At 55.8% G+C, this 17,964-nt stretch overlaps 1 protein-coding gene across 50 annotated transcripts in view; it reads right to left on the minus strand.

Moving 5' to 3' along the window:
• Positions 1–2,612: 2,612 nt before the first annotated feature.
• Positions 2,613–17,964, minus strand: part of LOC102149416 (ral guanine nucleotide dissociation stimulator) — a 93,078-nt gene continuing 77,726 nt past the window's right edge. For 28 of the 50 annotated variants that reach the window (XR_011426743.1, XR_011426738.1, XR_011426736.1 and 25 more), the window contains one exon: positions 15,479–16,412. Coding sequence is in view for 22 of the 50 variants with exons in the window: in XM_070237106.1 (XP_070093207.1) it covers positions 2,855–2,916; positions 3,211–3,302; positions 3,508–3,629; positions 4,003–4,035; positions 4,622–4,696; positions 5,140–5,208; positions 5,987–6,056; positions 6,577–6,680; positions 7,026–7,241; positions 8,027–8,307; positions 8,454–8,644; positions 9,309–9,416; positions 10,018–10,169 (1,575 nt within the window). In the remaining 28 variants the exon portion in view is untranslated. Of the gene's footprint in view, positions 2,917–3,210; positions 3,303–3,507; positions 3,630–4,002; positions 4,036–4,621; positions 4,697–5,139; positions 5,209–5,986; positions 6,057–6,576; positions 6,681–7,025; positions 7,242–8,026; positions 8,308–8,453; positions 8,645–9,308; positions 9,417–10,017; positions 10,212–11,081; positions 11,193–14,081; positions 16,413–17,964 lie in introns of those variants that run through there. The other 22 variants (XM_070237106.1, XM_070237107.1, XM_070237125.1 and 19 more) reach the window with 1 other exon arrangement.

Raw genomic sequence — 17,964 nt, forward strand, 5'->3', positions numbered from 1 at the left:
CAGTGTGCTCTCCAAGGTCTTGGCATCACAGGGACAGGCCTGGTAGACATCGAAACCCAGGGGCAGGTTGGCGAGTTGAGGGGCCTTCTCGTTGGTCTCCTCAAGGGTGAAAGAAAGGCCAGTCTATGCTGGTAATTCTTCCAGACACACCTAAGCCAGGGGGCAGCATTCAGGAGAATGGTCAAGTCATGCCATTCAGGGACAAATCCTAAGCCAAGCCTAGAGAAAGGCAGGGTTCTGGACTCAGGTTACCCGTCCAGAGATGCTCCTGTCTTGGCAGATAGAGGGGGTGTGAACATGGTTCCCGGGGCTCTAGAACCCCCTGGCATGGCTCTCTCACTGTGATGAGGCAAATCATGTCCAAATCAGCAAGACGGGTGTTCAGGGCACTGTGAGTGGGGGGAGACGGCATTAGGCTGGATGGTATGGCTGTCAACTGGACAGATTTTTTGTTAGCTCCCATAAATGGAAGATGCATCTGTGCATGGACCACACGGCAAGAAGTTCTCGAGGTCCGTGAGTGAGGAGTACAAACGCCGTCTCATCGACCACTTTGGAAAGACTGAGTTGAATCCCAAAGTGGCCTTGTTTTCGCTTGCACTGGAAGCCAAGATGCAAGCATCCGTCCCCACCTTAGACCTGGAATAGTTTAAATGGCACCCAACTTACCAGTTCCTGAAACATTTTGAGCATTTCCTGCCAACACCATATTCACCTGAGGCATTTCAAGGGACTCACATTGTTACTTTCTCTTCCCCTAAGTCAGCTCCTAGGAAGCCAGTTTTGGTAACTTCTGTGTGCCTTGAACAAGAAACATTTCATCCAGATTTGCTAATTTCTTTCCTCGTGGACTTCCACAACCTACTTCCAATTTGGAAACCCAAAGATGGGATGAATGGTGCCTCCTGTGTCCACAGCTGTACTCCCACAACAAACTAAATATTGCTACCTGCCGGGTCGGCTCTCAGGAGCACCCCAGTCCCGGAGGAGACTCTCTTGGGACACCCATGCCTTCATCCCAGCCCTGGGCTAGCCCTGGGACCTGCCACGACTCTTTCTCCTCCGAGGGACTGGACAGCCTTCCCCACCTTCCTCTGGCAAGTCTCTTTGCTGGGTGGCTGTGCCGCATCAGCAAAGACCTGGGCTGCCGGGGACCAGGATTGATCCTCAGCTTCCCGCTGTGCTGAGACGGCCTCCCTGGCAGAGCCCAGCCTGCCTGTGTCTGAGTGACACTTGCAGCCACCAGGAAGGAGGGGATAACTCAGAAGTGCCAAGCACTTCACCCTGCCCTTGTCTTTCAGGCTCTTTCCAAGGGACGATATTGCAAAGGGTGGGTGGTCACGCTTTCGCTCCTGCTTCTGGACCCGGTGCTCCTGTTGAGCTCAGAGCAGTGTCTGTTTAGCACCCAGATGGGAAGCATTTCAGCATTTCCCTTGGTAAGGCTGTGTCCACGCACATCCACAGATCATCAGGTTGCTGACATTCCCCGCAAGACCCCCAACTCACACCCTTCTTAGGCCTCCTCTTTCAAAGCTCCCAAAAGGAAAGGCACACATCCCCACGACAGAACCACAGCACAAGACTGTGGAAAAGAACACAGCCAGCCGAGGGGCTGCACACTTGCTGGGCTCAGGCACAGCAACGACTTTAGGAAAATCACCAAAAATACTCCAGATTGTGTAAATTTGGGACTGTCCGACACCACGGGCCTGCGAAGCACACAGACCCAGAAGTCACCCTCGGCAGCAGGGAGACTGTAGGGTCATTCCTGGTCAGGATGATGATGAGAAAGGCTGGGGGCATCTAGGGAATTTCTGCCCCAAGATACAATTGTATGCAGAAGTGCAGAGATGCTGAAAATCCTAGCTCACAGGGAGCACTAGGTTTATGGAGGGAGACCTGGCTGAGGCCCTAAAAGCTGCATCCCACAGCTTTCCCCTTGGATAGGCAACAAGCAGGAAATGGTATTCGGAGTCAGGGACCAGAAGCCCAGGGGGATCCAGTCTAGGTCAGAGGTGAACAGGGAGCCCCTAGTGGGCCCGAGAAGGAAGAGTCCTGCCTGCCCACGGTCCATGTCCACACGACCTTCCTCTGGCCTCGTCCTCTCTATGTGCACGTTTTGAGCCTTTGACGGTATTTTCCCCACTTAGAGCTGAAGCCATTGCGGAGACTGAATCAGAAAACAAGGTCCTAATCTGTGTGCAAGAGAAACCGGGAAAATGTTCCCTCTTCCGGCAGAGTGTCAAAAGGCAGCCACTGTCCTGGGCAGGACGTGTGCTAGGGACAGGCACGTGCTAGTTTGACAGACACACCCAGCTTAGTGGTTGTGGCTCTGCCTGAGAAAACGCCTCCAACCGCTTAGTCCCAAGAGGTCGGAGGGGCCATCTCTGCGCCTGGACAGGGTGAACCACACTGCAATGATCCTGTCCTCGGCGGGAGGGGCACTTGGGCACGTCCTTCAGTAGCTAGGGAGGGGACTGGCACTTCTCCCTTCTCCACATAAACTGAGCCGCTCACTCTGGGAGATTTCTAAATTCGAGGAGGAATGTGAGTTTCTGGATCTGGTTTCCATGAGTGCTGCGAGCGAAAGACTCACACCTCCACTCCCAGGATTAGAAAGAAGCAACAATTTAATATAATACTCAAACGGAGCATTTACCATTGACAGCAAAATATGGCCCCGCCAAATAGGGAAATAGGTGCTGGGCAAAAGGGGGGAGGGGGAAGAGGGGTTGGTGCCTTCCCTCGTGGCCAACAGGGGACCCCAAGAAACGGATCACAAAGTTCTCCTCATCAGAATCAGGGGAGGTGGCCCTGTGCACCCTGAGTGTCAACGCTGTGTCCCCGCTGTAGCTCAGCTGGTCTCAGGAGGGTCATCGACCACCACCACTGGGCCCTTGGTTGGGGGTCTGGTGTCTGGAGAAAGAGAGGCATTTCCTGAGCGGCCTGCCCTGGAACCACAGTGCACACCCCATCCCGGCCCCCACTGCGCTCTGTGCTCAGTCAGCCAAGAGAACCCCATCTGATTTAGCGTCACCCACTTCACAGAGGAGGAAACCAGTCCCAGAAACGTGAGTGCAATCGCCCAGGACGGGACTGCTCAGCAGTGGAGCTGGAACCCAGGGCCAGCTGTCTGCCTCCCCAGGCCCACGCTCAGCCTGAATGTTTCCTGAGCCCGTGGTTTCAGCCACTGCCGGTCTGGACACTCACTCTGGCCTGAGCGGTTCTTCTTGCCTTTGAAGAAGAGTCGAATCTTTCTGACCCAGTGGTATCGGGGCTCCAGCTGGCAGGACAGGCTGTAGCTACAGGACAGAGCGGAGCTGGGAGCTCTCAGGAGCCACACATCACATGTGCGTCCTGGAGCCTGCCAGCAGCTGGGGTCGAAGGGCCCCAGGGGTCGCCATGCAATCAGATCAGCGGCTGACCATGGAGCAACGGCCATGGGCTCTGGAGCTGGTCAGCAGAGAGAGGCTGCCCTGCCCTCCCCCAACTCCTGACCCGACTCACCTCTCCTCCTTGCTCAGGGGCTCCACGGCCTGGAACCAGGCCCCAAAGTGCTCATCGGGCTGCACGGTGTACAGATTTGCAGCCTCCTGGAGCAGCTCGATCTCGTCCATCAGTTTGAATTGCTAGGACAGAGCAAGCACAGGATGCCCACAGGGCCTGAGTGGGGGACCCTGCAGGGCTCGTGGAGGGGGTGAGGAAGGGGGCAAGGGGCCAGTCTGGGGCCTTTGCCCACTTGGGAACCCTCCCTCCCTGCGATTCCAGTCAGGGCTTGCCTGCTCTCACACTTGGCCCAAAATAGCTCCTCCTCCAGGAAGGAGTCTTTGATGCCAGCCCTTCCCCCACCCGCCAATGCCATAGGATCCCTAGCTCTGTATATCGAACTGTGCAAATAAATGTTCCACCCTGGGGATTGGGCCAGAGGGGGTCCTGCCCACTGCGGGGGGGTCTCTGATTTCCAACCCCCACCCTCCCCACCGGGAGGCCGCAGCCGCTTACCTCATTCCATTTCCGACAGTTGAGCACATTGCCCTGGAAAGCAGACAGCCGCAGTCCATCAGAAACAGCCCCCTGGGGCCAGCACTAGCCCCCGTCCACACCTCTTGCAATGTTGCACTACTGCCAGTGGGCAGGCCCATCCAGAGCCCGGACTTGGACCTGGGCCAGTCTCTGGGCTCCAGAGCAGGGGGCGCAGAGCAACTGAGGCAACAGACCTTGGGACCCAACCCTCTCTGATGACACGTGGGGAGACTCAGGCCTCAGGCAGGAAGGGACAGCTCAGCCTCTGATGTGCTTCCTGACTGGGAGGGGCCCGACTTCTCTTCCCTCACTGGCAGGGCCAGAGGGAGAGGCTGAGTCCAGCTCAGACACCACCTCCTGCGGCCACACAGTCAGGCAGCTCTGAGCCTCAGCAGCCCAGGGAACCTGGACGGTGGCTTATGCAGAGCCTGCATCACCCACTGGGGAGATGGGCCTGACACCCCAACTCCCACACGAGGCTGGAGGCCCTGCTGAGAGGAACTTTGCCAAACGCAGAGAGCTCAGGGCTCAGGACAGGACTCTCTCCTCCCCACCCTCAGGAGCCTGAGCCCCCGGACCCACCTCCGGGCTCACTCACCTCCACATAATCCTCCATCGTAGCGTCCAGCAGCTCCAGGGAACGGAAGAACGTCACCAGGGAGGGGACGACACCCTGTGCCGCCATCAGGATGGGCATGGCGATGAGTTCCCGCTCTCAGGTGCCCCCATGAACCTTCCCCTGAAACCCCTCAGCCCAGCCTCCTGCCCACCCCACGCTCCCACACAGAGCAGCCTAGGATCCTCGGGACACCCCAACACACACAATTCCCTCCCCCGCTCCCCTCCAGGAACACCAAACTCCATCAGTCAAGTCCCAGGGCTGGCTGTTGGCCCCTCCCAGGGGCAGTGGCCCCTGCCCTTCCCCACCCCAAATCTGCCCTGCTGCCAGCCCTTCCAGGCCTCCTCCCGCTCACTGCCACTGCAGGCCCGTCATGCTTGGCAGCCACAGCAGATTCGCCTGAGGAGGAAGGCCCCTCTCCTGAGGGAGGTCTCCAGCTGGGAGGGGGAGCCCCCTCTCCTCTGACTCCTAGGCCCCTCCCCCACAGTCACCCTCACCTGCTGCCGCTGCCTCTCCTGGGCTCCCTGGCGGGCCCTCTCTGCAGTCTTTAACACGGAGGTCGCCTCCTGTCGGGGCCGAGGACAGGGTCAGTGCGCCCATACTCCCCTCCGCATGTCCCCCAAGGCCCCTGATCTCAGACCCTGGCCATCGGCTCCAGTCCCCTGCTGCCTCTGCTGCTCCCACCTCCAGGGTGCTCTGATTCTAGACCAGTCCCAGCTCCAGGACTCAGTCCTGTGTGACCTTGGGCCTGCCCAGGCCTCCCTGGCCCTCTTTCCTCAGCTGAAAAGTGTGAGGAGAACGTCACCTGCTTCCAGGAGTCTCCTGAGGACACAGAGTCATCCGCGTGTCATCACTGCTCTCCCCTCACCTCTTGAGGAGGAGCCGGCACAAATCTCCTCACATTCCTGTCCTCCCTTGGATGGTAGCACCCCGCTGGGAGGCCTGCACCGCTGATCATTTCCCTCCGCTTCCCAGAGGAGGAGACGGAGGCCCCCAGAGGGGCAGTGACTGGCTCAAAGACCCACTGGGAGAGGCTGCTCCCCGTGCCAGCTACAGGCCCTGTCCCCGCTGCCTTCACCCCAGCCCTGGCTCCAAATCTGACCAAGGCCCCGACCTCTGGACTCCAGGGGTGCGTCCAGACCCCAGCTGAACAGACAGGGAGGGGGAGGGCAGGGTGTCTTGCGGGGCCTGGCCGAGTGGCCCCGGCCTGCCCCACCCTCACCGGGCTCTCTGACCCCCAGCCTGGGCCGAGCCTTGCCATAGCCTCACCTCCTAGGATCCCCTCGGGATGCTCCCCTCCCCTCTCCTTCTGGCCTCCTTCCAGATCTCCAGCCTCCAGGTTACCTGCACCAGCAGCTCCCTGCTCACGCGTTTCTCTCTCCTGACCCACTTCTTCCAGGTTCGAGAACTCTCCCTGCGGGGTGGGGAAAGAAAGAAAGAAAGCAAGCAAGAAAAACTGTGGGATGCTTGAAGGCAAATCCCATTTATTTGAGAACCCAGCAGATCCAAACCGCCTGGGGCCTGGATGAGGGATTTCACTGGGGTGCTCTGAGCTCTAAGGTCCCCATGGGACTGCGGAGGGGCCTCCCCTCTTGTCCTCGGGGCCTCCATTCCCAGATGTCCCAAACAGATCTCTTTGGAACAGTGTTGGTTTCAGCTGCACAGAGGCTTCTGTTGCTGCAAAGGAAACACTTGACAATCTCCACCTGGGCTCAAGCCAGGATCTGGTCTGGAAGGAAATGAATCCCTGGGACAGAACTGCTGGCCTAAGGGCGCTGAGAGACTCAGAGACCCAGCACCCAGCTCAGTCCCTGTGCCCGGCGTTCGCTGTCTTCCAGGTGGCCTCAGCTGACTTTGGGGGACATGCCGGCCCAAATCAGGCTGCCTGGGCCACCTCACCCTCATGGTGCTTGGCTGGAGAGCAGACTACCCACCTGGAAACTTGTCCCCAGGTGTCTTGGAGACGGGCAATGGCAGGGCTCTGCAGGGCAGAAAGGATTGTGTGGAGGGAACAGAAGTTCCCGAGCCCCTGGCACTCCTGGGGAAGGGAAGAGATGGAGCCGTGATGGGGAGCTGAAGTTCTGCTGCCTCTGGTTTCTGTCCCCTCACGGACTTCCCCTGTCCTGGAGGAGACAGATGCCCAGGGAAGCCAGGGAGGGCACACCTGCCACCCGACGAGTAACACTGCCAGGCACAAGGATTTGTAGCTCAACACAAGGAAGGAAGTGAGCTTGTCCCCACTGGAACCTCAAGTCAAGGTCAATGTGGCCCTGGCATGAGGGTCAAGGGACAGTCCAGGGACTAAGACCCCAGACTTCAATCCTGAAGGCTGAGAAACAAGAGGCAATTCCCACGCATCCAGACAGGGCGTGCCAAGGCTTACCTCAGCCACCCTGATCCACAGCTCAACCACCCTGGCCCTGTCCTGCGCTGTCATGCTGGGGTCCCCAAGGCAGGTGACGAGGATGCAATTGGCCACGGTGTTGTCGTGCATCACACTGTCACGGACGGTGGGTGCCAGGTACTCTCGTTCCCTGTTGTCGCGCTCGGACCAGATGGAGCCGAGGCAGTGGGCGGGCACCAACGTCTTGAACAGCTCCTGCAGAAGATGCGGAGTGTCACCCGGTCCTGCCGCACCCCAGCTCGGCGTCCACAGTCCCCCATAGGCCCAGGCAGGGTGAGATCAGAACTGGAGCTCAGGAAGCAGAGCATGTGGCCTGAGGCTTGTGGGAGTCCCTGGGTTTTGTCTGTGTCCACTGAATGCACCCAGTCCAGGATGACCCCGGACACAGTACTGTGGGGAAGGGAGGGGACATTTGCTCCCAGCCCCGTCTCACTTCCTCCAAGCTCCAGAAGGCAGCCCACACATGCCCACCAGAAGGGCCATCATGCACCCATCCCAGTGCCCCTCGGGTCCCACACCCCATTCCCATGCACATTCCCCCGAGGCAGGGACAACCCCCAGCTTTGTTTGACTGTCTCCACTGGAGTCAATACACATCACCTTCCTGCTAAGTGCTGAGGCTGTCCGGGCCACCTGCGCAGATGGGGGATCCACCCAAGGACCTGGCAGCACTTCAGTGAGTGCCCATCCCCCACCAAAGGGCCAGACTCTGCCCACCTTCCACTCTCTCCCACCTCATTCATCGGCACAGCCACCCTGTACAGCAGGTGCTCTGAGTGTCCGTCTCTACTGTCCCCTGTTCTCTAGGGGACAGCGAAGGCTTGGGAGAAAGAAAGCTGCCCAGGTCACAGTGTTGATAAGAGAGGGAGCAGGGATTTGGACCCAGATCATCGGAATCCCGAGCAGGGAATGGCAGGTGTGGGGTGGCTCATGGCACCGGGAAGGCAGGGGCCACCCGCCCCGCGAGCTCCTCTGCTCACCGCAGCCATCCTCGTCAGCTGCTCTGCCACCAGCTGGGGAGGGAAGTCCAAGATGTTCAGCTTCTCCTCCCGCAGCTGGTCCTCGGTGGTCACGGCCCAGGGGCAGTTGGGCTCTGGGGCTGCCTCTAATGGTGGCCCTTGCTCTGGTCCTGGAGTGGCCGACTCAGGGGCTGCTGGCTCCAGCTCTACCACACGTGGTGAGACTGGAGGTGCAGCTGGCTCCAGCCCGGGGGCTGGCACTGGCTCTGGCTCTGGAAGTGGCAGGAGCTTTGGAGCTGGCTCTAGAGCAGGATAAAGAGAAAGTTTCACCCACACACCTGACAGTTTCTGTGCCTTTCCAAAGATAGGAAGGGCTCCACTGCCTCTAAGGGAACGCTAGCCCATGAACCTCAACACAGACAGTCTTCCCAGACTCCAGTCCCCTCACCTTTCCGTTCGGCCTCAATGGCCTTGAGATGCTCCAGGTGGCCTGGCAGAAGGTAGGCATGGCCCTCCACATGGGAGCCACCAAAGCTGACGTGCAGAGTGGCCAGCTGCAGGGTCCAAGCGGGAAACCGCAGGGGCTCCCTGCAATCCTGCCCTTGGCCCAGCCAGGTTCCCAGCAGGAAATAGATAGCACTGCGTGGAGGCAGATGGGCCAGAGAGTCAGTGGCCTGGCCTTTCCTTAAACACCGCCCTCCCAAGGCACTCTTGTTAGCATCTGCGCCCCTTTGCCAGACCCTCCCCCTCCAGAGGAGGGGCCCATCCCAGCCCTGAGCCCTGGCTGGCTGTCCTGGCTGTGGCAGGCCTGCTCATCCAGCAGGCTGAACACAGAGTCTGTGAGAGTCTCTTGTTCCCACCGATACTCTCCTCCCCAAGGGTCTGGACACAGCCCACCCAAGCCCTGCATGAATGTGGGCCACTGGAATGAAGACTCCAGCAGATTTGGGAGCAGCTTGCTCACACACCTCCTACTATGGACCTGGCGGTGGTGCTCACAAGGTGTGGATGTGGAGAAAGGGAGGCAGGAGGGGCTGGGACTCTGCTGGGAGTGGGTCTCTAGGGGACAACGCAGCCCAGTCTCCTTTCCAATTCTCAAGGGGCCTGGGACCCATGCACAGCTGTCTTTGAGTCCAGTCCTGCCGGAGTGGAAGCCACCAGAACTCAGCCCTCCCATGGGAATCACAAGATGGGTGAGATGCAGGGTTCTCCCAGGCCTGACCCGGCCACAGCCTCCATCCTCTCCCCACACCCTGTTTGCAAGAGACAGGAGGCCGTCCTTCTCGACCCAAAGACCACTCACTTTGGGAGGTGGTCCTGTCCTCCAGCATCCCGCACGCAATGGGCCAAGCTGCCTCCATGTGTCCCAAAGGGGATGAGGGCATCGCCCGGGATGGAGGGTAGATGGGACCTGTGAATGATGTCAAGTGTGACTGTCTGACTCTCAGATTAGAGGGGAGGGCCAGGGAGGCTGTCTGCTTCAGTCACTGAGTGACACTTAGTGTGTCCAGAAGTCCTGCTCAGAGTAGGTCCTTCATACACATTGTTGAATGACCTCCAACCAGAACCACCCTGGGTGTCTGAGTGGGCCTGTGGCCCCTCTGTGGCCCTAGAGATCCCTAAGTGGCTACACCAAGGACAAGCACCAGGGCCAGCTGGATGGCATCTCAAACTCCTTGACAGGGTGCTCTCCAGGTGCTTTTCCAAACTCAAAAAGCCACAAGCCAGTGAAGGGAGAGGAAGACTACTTTCCGTGGGGGACAGAGAAATAATCACCACCAGCAACCACAGCATGGCCCACCACCCTCTCTGCAGAGCCGGGCACCAGGGCAGCACCTGGAGGGCTGATCCCATTCATCCCTGGGAGAAGCCTAGCAAGTTCATCCTCTCCCACCCCACGTTTCAGAGGAGCCAACTCAGGCTCAGAGAGATGCGGTGACATTCCCAAGACAAGACACACAGCTGGCAGTGGGCAGAGTCACCACTGTGCTGAGGGGGAGGTGAGCAGTCACCTGGGAAACAGCTGGTCCAGCACCTGGTGGGCTGTGCTGGAGCCTGAGTAGCTGCAGAGGGAGGTGATGACACTGCAGAGGACTCTGCTGGGGAAGGCTGGCAGCACAGACTCTGAGAGCCTCTGCATCATGCCTGCCTGGAGGGCACGCATCCTGCAGGCCTCAGTGACAGACAGAGTGGACTCATCTTCACTCTGGGTGGAACGAGCAGGGACACAGAGTCAGGGTCACCACTGCGAACCACCAGCGTTATCGGGGTCTGCAGCTGACGCAGGAACTCCTAGCCCCTCCCAGACGTCTGCGACAGGAGAGACAGGGGTCCCAACTCAGCAAAGTTCTGGGCTCTCAAAGTACAATCTGACTTTGGTCCTGCGAAGGATTCCACACTGAGCTCCCTCGAGGCCATTTGCTCGCTGAGGGACAACAGAGCTCCCTCTGTGCAGAGCACCAGCCCAGTGAATCCTCAACAGACACCCCCTCTCCACAGAGGAGAACAGAGGCTTAGGCATGCCAAGTGGCTTCTCTAGGTCCTGTGGCTCAGAACTGAGAACCGCCCAAAGTGAGGGCTGAGGGACATCCCCTCTAACTGCCTGAGGCTTCATCAGACGCTGACCTGGAGGGAAATGTTATGTGGCCACCTCACCCCTCCCAGGTCTGGAAACAGTGTACAGGGCAGTGACACGTTCTGAGAATCCCTTTGACTTTCAAACACGCTGACGGTTATTTCTTTTACATTAAAGGGAGTTTGGAGACCCTTGTTATCGAGCTTTCATTTTCCAAAAAAGGCAAAATTCAAAGATACTCAGGGCCTATTGGGAAGTGACAACGACATCAACGTTTTCTCTAATCTTCCTAGGGAAATGCCAAGAGTGCCCTCCTACCCTCCTATGCAGCTGGTGGGGAGGAGCGGAAGTCCAGATTCCTTTGGGAATGGGACTGTGGGACACTCATGGGGGACAGCCCTGTTAGGGTCCCAGGAGAACGGCAGTTTGAGGTTGGATTCTGGGCCTGCCCTGGTCATCTCAGGGGCCTGGGTGGGAAGACCCCTCCGTGCCCACTCTCACCTCAGAGCAGCCCTGGTTATTGATGGTGGCGCGGTGCAGCTGGTCCCTGTCCAGGGAGATGGAGTACCCGAAGCCATCCGTCAGCTCTTCCACCACCTCCTGCGTGCAGCTCTGCAAAGACAGTGCCCGAGAGCCGGGCCGGGAGGTCTGAGGGGCCTGCCTCGACTTGGCCACCGGAGGAAACCCCAGCACAGATCAGGTACCGAGCAGCATCTGCATAGACCTCTAGCCAGGGAGGGAATGAGATGACACCTGGAGGGCTCGGGACTAACCTATGGGTAGAGGAGCTTGGTTCCCAGCACCTACTCTCCCATCCTGCTAGCCACCACCTAGGCTGGGAACACGACACACTGCCAGGCTTCCAACACCGAGCAAATGGCTCCTGCCCAGGGTGGGTCCCCACTCAGCACCGCCGTCCCTCTCTCACTCCCCTCCGACACACAAGGAGGCTCAAATTGTTGTGCGGGTGGCATCCAGTTGTGGCCTAACCCGGTTGGCTTTCCCTGTGTTACCTGAGGGCTCCTCCTGCCAGTTGGACAGAGGCGGTGCAGGTGAGGGCCAAGCCAGTGTCTATAGTGACTGAAAAGGCTCTTTTTCTTGGCTTTCCTGAAGCCAGAGCCTCCACAACTCGGGAGACAGCAGGAGAACATCCTCTTGTCTTCAGTGTCGCCACTCAAGTGGGCTCAATAGGATGCTATGTCTAGAATGTGGGCGCCTGGAGACCAGTGTGCTAAGTTCTGTTGGGGTCTGTCTCCAAGGAAGTGAGGTCACTTCCTCAAGTTTCCCTTACCTGGGCGCCTTCTTCAATAACACCCACCGAAAACCTCTCTGGGATCTTGGCTGCTCACCCTCCTTGCCCATGTCACCTCCAGAACTGTACACAAATAGCCAGCACAGATCCCAACACAGGACCTTGAGATGGAACCAGGGTTCCAGCTTGAGGACATGCAGCTGAGTTCCAACCTCTTTTTTCCTACAAGCTCTGTGTCCTGGAAATGCCAATGGGCCTCCCAGGGCCTCCTCAATCACCCAACCTGCACGATGGGGACGAGGCCAGAAATATCTCCCTTGGGACATCCTCAAGTGTAGAACAGACAATAGCGACAACACCTGTGGTCTGGTTTCCATGTGTCTGATGCACACACTTAGAGATGAAAGAATCACAAGAAGGGGTGGGATGTAGTGTGGAGTACCCCTCAAAACAGGACTGGGTTCCAGCTCTGTGACCTTGAGAAAGTCACTGCCCCTCTGGGCCTCATTTCCAGGTCTGCACCTTTAAGAGGTGGAAATTAGAGGAAATTCAGATACTTCCATTCACTGGCATGAAACCTTGCAAGGTCTCCTGTTTGACTTAGAATCAGACCCAAGTGCCTCGTGTCGGCCTATGTAGTGGGCAGCCTCCACTATGGCTCCTGGTGCTCACTGTCTTCTGCTGTGCACGTCCTTGTGGAACCACAAGTGGTCAGGAACTGCCTTGTGAATAGAATGCAGCCAAGGTGATGGGATGGCCCGCAACCCAGGGTTAAGAACAAAAAGCCTGGCCCTTCCTTCTTACTCATTGGCTTTAGTCCCCTCCGTCTTTCCCTCCTTCTGTTTCCATCTCTCTCTCTCTCTGCAGCTTATATCTCTGGAACTGGGGGAGCAAGTGTGCATGTTTTCAGTTGTCCTATGAAGATGTTCCATAGGAGAGAATGGAGGGAATGATTGGCCAACAGACAGGCAGGAACTCAGTCTTTCAGTCCAAACAAACCCCGTCAACATGCATGTGAGTGAACTTGGGAGCAAACCCTCCACGAGTCGAGCCGCAATATAGCCGCGGCCCCTGCTTCACGGAGACCTTGAGGCGGAGGCACCCAGCTAAGCTGTGCCCCATTCCTGGCACACAGAATTTGTGAGATGTTAAGGATTTGTATTTTCTAGGTGCAATGTCTTAGAGCAGTGTCATCAGAGAGCGACGGGAAAAGCACAGTCTGCCAGTTCCTGCCCTCTGGCCCTGCCTGTCCCCATCTACCCTCCTCTCTCTTCTCAGGCTCCTTCCAGCTACACTGCCCTCTTTCGGACATTGTCTGGTCAGACCCACTTCTTCCTGTGAGCCTCTGCGCCAGCGGTGCCTTCTCCCTGACACTCAAACTGTTCCCAGACACAGGCAGGCGTGCCTCTCATCTGGCACCCTGCTGACAGCAAATGTCACCCCTATGATGCCTTTCAGAGCCTCCCAGGCACAGGCTCCACTGTCACAGGTCTCCCACCTGCAAGGGCATCTCATGATGTCCTCCTCCTTGGTCTCATCTGGATAAAGTGAGTCCATGAAGGAGGGCTTTCTGCTTGGTGGACGAGGAGGCAGCTTCTTCTGGTTTCCTCAGGATCATGACTGTCTCTTCTGGGCTGAATGTTTCCCCTCCCAAGTCCATTGTGAAAGGAAATTCTCATTCCCTTGCTTTCAAGGGTCTGGTTTCCCCAAGAACACAGGGAGACTGGCCTCTCCCCGGAATGCGGCACCAGCCCCTACACCCAAAGCCAGAAAATTAGCACCCAGCTTGAAACACCACCAGATCCTGAAGTCAATTCCTGCTGAGGTCCCCCATCCATTTTGTAACCCCATAGTATCTCCTGATCTCACCTTTCCCCTAAGACACAGCTCCCAGCCTGCCCTTGGCTTCTTACAGGAACAGTGGGATTTCCCAGAAGCACTCCCAGCCTGGGCAAGAAATGTTTTGAAATGTTCTCTATGTATTTTCCAGGACATGGGATATGGGGAGAAGTCATTTTGGTTGTGTATGTGCAACAGTTTTGATGCGAATAGCATCTTTTTCAGACAGAGATCAAAGAGTGGGGCTACCGGGTGTAACAAGAAAATGGATACACTGAGCCAACGTCTTCATGGTGTGAAGTCATAGGGAGCAAAGAACGTGGTTAAGAGCAGAGAATATGGAGCCACAACTTATGTTCAAATTCCACCTCAATCACTTCCTAGATATTGGTAGAGGGCAAAGTACTTACCTCATTGGTGCCTCAGTTTCTTCATCTGTTGTTGGCAAGAAGGATAAGCATACCTAATTTGTGAGGATATGGAGAGTGCTAAAGGAGTTAATGTTTCAAAACACTTGCAACATCCAGCACATTGCATGCCCTGTACGCATACATTACAAATGAAATGTAAATGTTCTTCTGACGCTGTCTGTTTGCTCCAGACGGGAGACTAGGGGCTGGAAGGATGTAGACAGCACTCCCTGAGACAGGATGAATCAATGAATGAGCAACACTGTTGAAGGCATTACCAATGGCAGATCCGCCTCCCTATGGACATTCCCAAGGACAATCACACCCAAGCATCCCTCCTCCGTCCTGCATCGTCTTCTGGGATTCTATCCAGAAATCACGGGGGCTTCTTGAACCCTGGGACCCACACCCACCACAGGTTCTCTTCTGTCTGGCAGCAAACCCCAGGCCTTGTCCTAATGGCTGCAGCCCACAGGCTCTGACTCAGATCCTTTTCTTCACTTGAGGGAGACGTGTCATTCCCAGAGCTGGGCACACAGAGTGTCAGCCTTGGAGGAAATGCCTCCCTGGCCAGTGGCAGGTGGAAGAGCGCCGTGACGGAGTAGGATTTGGGGAGAGTCCTCCAGGTGTGGTCAGAAGGGGCCCAGCCAGGGCATTTGTCAGCAAGGTCTGGTTGGTGGACCTTGGTGGCAAAAGAGTGGTGGGGACAGCATGTTTTAGAGTTCCTGGCATGAGACAATCCACAGGATGGTCATGAAGTCAGAATCAGCCTAATGAGGTCCAGCTCAATCCACTGTCATCTGTTCCCTGACTGGCTCACTAATCCAGGAGTGATTTACAAGGGCGATATTCGTGTTCTACCATCTTTTCGTTGATTGGCAGGAGCTAGTATTCTTTACAAAACTTGTGTACTTTTACATAGGAAAGGATAGGTGAGTTCTGTAACAACCCTTCTTGCAAAGTTCTCACTAACGTATTGAGTCTCTAACAGAATCCGCCGCTGGGAACTTCACCAAAGATCCTGACCTTTACTCTCTGGTTTTAGATCTTCCTGGTTGGTAAATTTTCTTGACTCCTGGCTCCTTTCCTGAGGTTCGTCCACTTAGAGCAATGTAGGACTGCAAGCTCTTGCCACTTGAGAAGTAGTGGTTCAACTCTATGATGATGTTGGTCTTGCTTACTAAGTGTGTGTGTGTGTATGTATGTGTGTATGAGACTGTTTTCTGCATGTTGCCACGTGGGTCAGATTGACTCCTTTCCTTGGAAAAATTGTCCCTAACCACTTTCTCTGGGCTTTATTTTCACGTCTTGAACAGTGCTGTCCAACAGTAGAATTTCACACTCTATCTAATGAAATTTAAACTTTTTTAAAATACTGACATTTAAAAAAGTAAAAATAAACAGGTGAAACTAATTTTTAATGGTATATTTAAACCCATTATAACCAAGATATTACCATCTGTCCAGGCAATCTATATAAAAATTAATAGTGAGATAGTTCACATTTTTTTTTATTGGGATCAACAAATCCATTTACATAGTCTCCATTTGTAAGTTGAAACTTTTTACATATGTGGTTTCTGTGTCCCCCACTCAGAACCTGGGCTGACTTGTTAGAGAGGAAATAAAGCAGAACAGGCATAAGTAACGATCACTGTCAATCCAGCTCAGCACAAACACTCACAACTGACAAAAAGGCTGTCCCTGACCAGGGAGTAGAGGTCCCTCGGGGTCACATGGTGGATCAGCTGGTTCAGCACCCAGGAATGCTGCTCTCTGTCACATGGGGTCTCTGTCACACTCTCCATCATGAGCCATGGGGTCAGGGTGGTAGGTGCAGACAGCTTCCATGCTGGAGGCTGCCCCTTCCTCCGCAGGCCCGGGGAGAGAGGAATGTGGGGACTCTAGAGAGATGTCCTGAATCCTCTGATAATGGGGGCCAGAGGGAGGGAGGAGCAAATTGGCAGTCAGTGGCAAGAGTGAAAACTGCGGTGGTCACCGAAAGTGTTCATGACTCTCATATGCTCAGAAAAGGGACTTCCCTGAGGGAGATCAGTCTACAGCCCAAGACAAGGGACCCAGGCTGCTCTTCTTGAACAAGGATCCAAGCAGGGGAGGAGGCAGGAGGAGGATGAGCAGGAGAGACAGCAGGTGGGGTGCGGCTGGCTGGGACTCATCCTGCCAGGAGCTGCTGGCACCAGGGTCTCATCAGGTGCTGCAGGACTCTCTCAGTGGAGTTCAATGTGGCTGAGCCCTTGCTCATGTCTGTCAAATACTGGATGTTGGAGATGGTGGAGTTGAGTGTGAGGGCCTTCAGGTCGTGCCCCTTGGCTGCAAGAAGAGAGGGAGAGAGATGGCCATCACTGAGAGCTGGGCTGAGACCAGATCAGAAGCCTGAACTCAGTATCATCTGTTGCCTTTGCTCCCAGTGGAACCACCACCCAACGCTGTGCTCGTCCAAGTCGAAGCCAGCATCTCTCTCAGCTCCTCCTCCCTCCCCTGCCGGTAACACCAATTGCACCTACAGATTGCTCCTCAATGCATTCCTTCTGTTCATTCACGTCCCAGGTAGGTCTTATCTTTTCTCACCGGAACCAACACCCTAACATGCTCACTGGATGCATTGTCTAAAGGATGTTCTCTGCCTTGAACATTAGAAGCATTTTTCTGAAATGAAGATCTCACTAGAACACTCCTGCTCTAGCATCACCCATGGCTCCCTAAGGCCTTCAGGGTTAAGTTCAAACTTCTTGACCTGGCACTCAAAGCCCTTGCACATCTGGCTCCTGCTGACTCTTCAGCCTCATTGATGCATTCACTCTGAGTTAGGCTTTGTGCTTCAGGCAAACCAAATTCCTGTCACTTCTCCCATACACTATGCTGTTTTTGCCTACAGGGCCATTGCTCATGCAATTTCCTCTGCCAGGAACACGCTCCACACCTTATTTCCCTATATAACTCCTACTCCTTCTTAAAGACCCCAATTGGGCAAAACTCCCTCCAGAGAGCTCTTCCCACCCAAAGGATGCCAGGTGCTTCTCCTCAAAACATCCCACCTTGTATTAGAATTTTCTGTGACTTTCACAAGACCAGGGGCTCTCTGAGGGCTGCATCAGATTGAAATATTGGTATAATCCTTGTGATCAGCATGCTTGCCCTCAAAGCAGAATTGCACACCTCGGCTTCCCAGCTGCCCAGTAAGAATTGGTCAGTTGAGGTGTGGGGCTGGAGAGCTCCTCTGGGGAAGGAAGAGGGGCCCCCTAGGCCTGTGGTGTCTTCTGGTTGCTCAAGCAATGAGGAAGTAGGCAGGAACATGCTGCCCAGCTCAGGAGCTGTGGAAAGGGCTGTCATCTGGGAGACACAGAGACCCCACACAGTGGGTGAAGCCCCACAGGCTCCTCTGTACTCCAGCAGTGGCTGTCCCAGGACAACCATTCACAGGTGAGCCATAAATGTGAGTGACAGAAGGAGGGATTGTGTGAGTAGAGGGATGTTCGAGCCTGTGAGTGAGATGAACCCAAGAGAGACAGTGTGCTTGAAGAAGAGAGACACACAACAAAGAGACAGGTAGAGGCACAGATAGAGGGGATACCTGGATGGACAGAGGAAGAGCGGACAAATGGAGGGTCACAGGGAAAGCAGGAAGAACAAAGACAAGGAAGAGAAGTTGAGAGATGGGAGGAAAGAGGATGGAAGGAGAGAAGAAGGACAAACAGGCGAACAGGCAGGAGGACAGTTGGACAGATTGATACCTGGACAGATGCTTGGGTGGATAGATGGAAGGAAGGAAGGAAAGAAAGAATGGAGGGAGCGAGGGAGGGAGGAATGAAGGATAGGAGGAAGAGAGGAAGGAAGGAGTCTGAGAGGAGGGAGAACTGGGAAA

This window comes from Equus caballus, chromosome 16 (assembly GCF_041296265.1).
Source record: "Equus caballus isolate H_3958 breed thoroughbred chromosome 16, TB-T2T, whole genome shotgun sequence".
Taxonomy (NCBI): domain Eukaryota; kingdom Metazoa; phylum Chordata; class Mammalia; order Perissodactyla; family Equidae; genus Equus; species Equus caballus.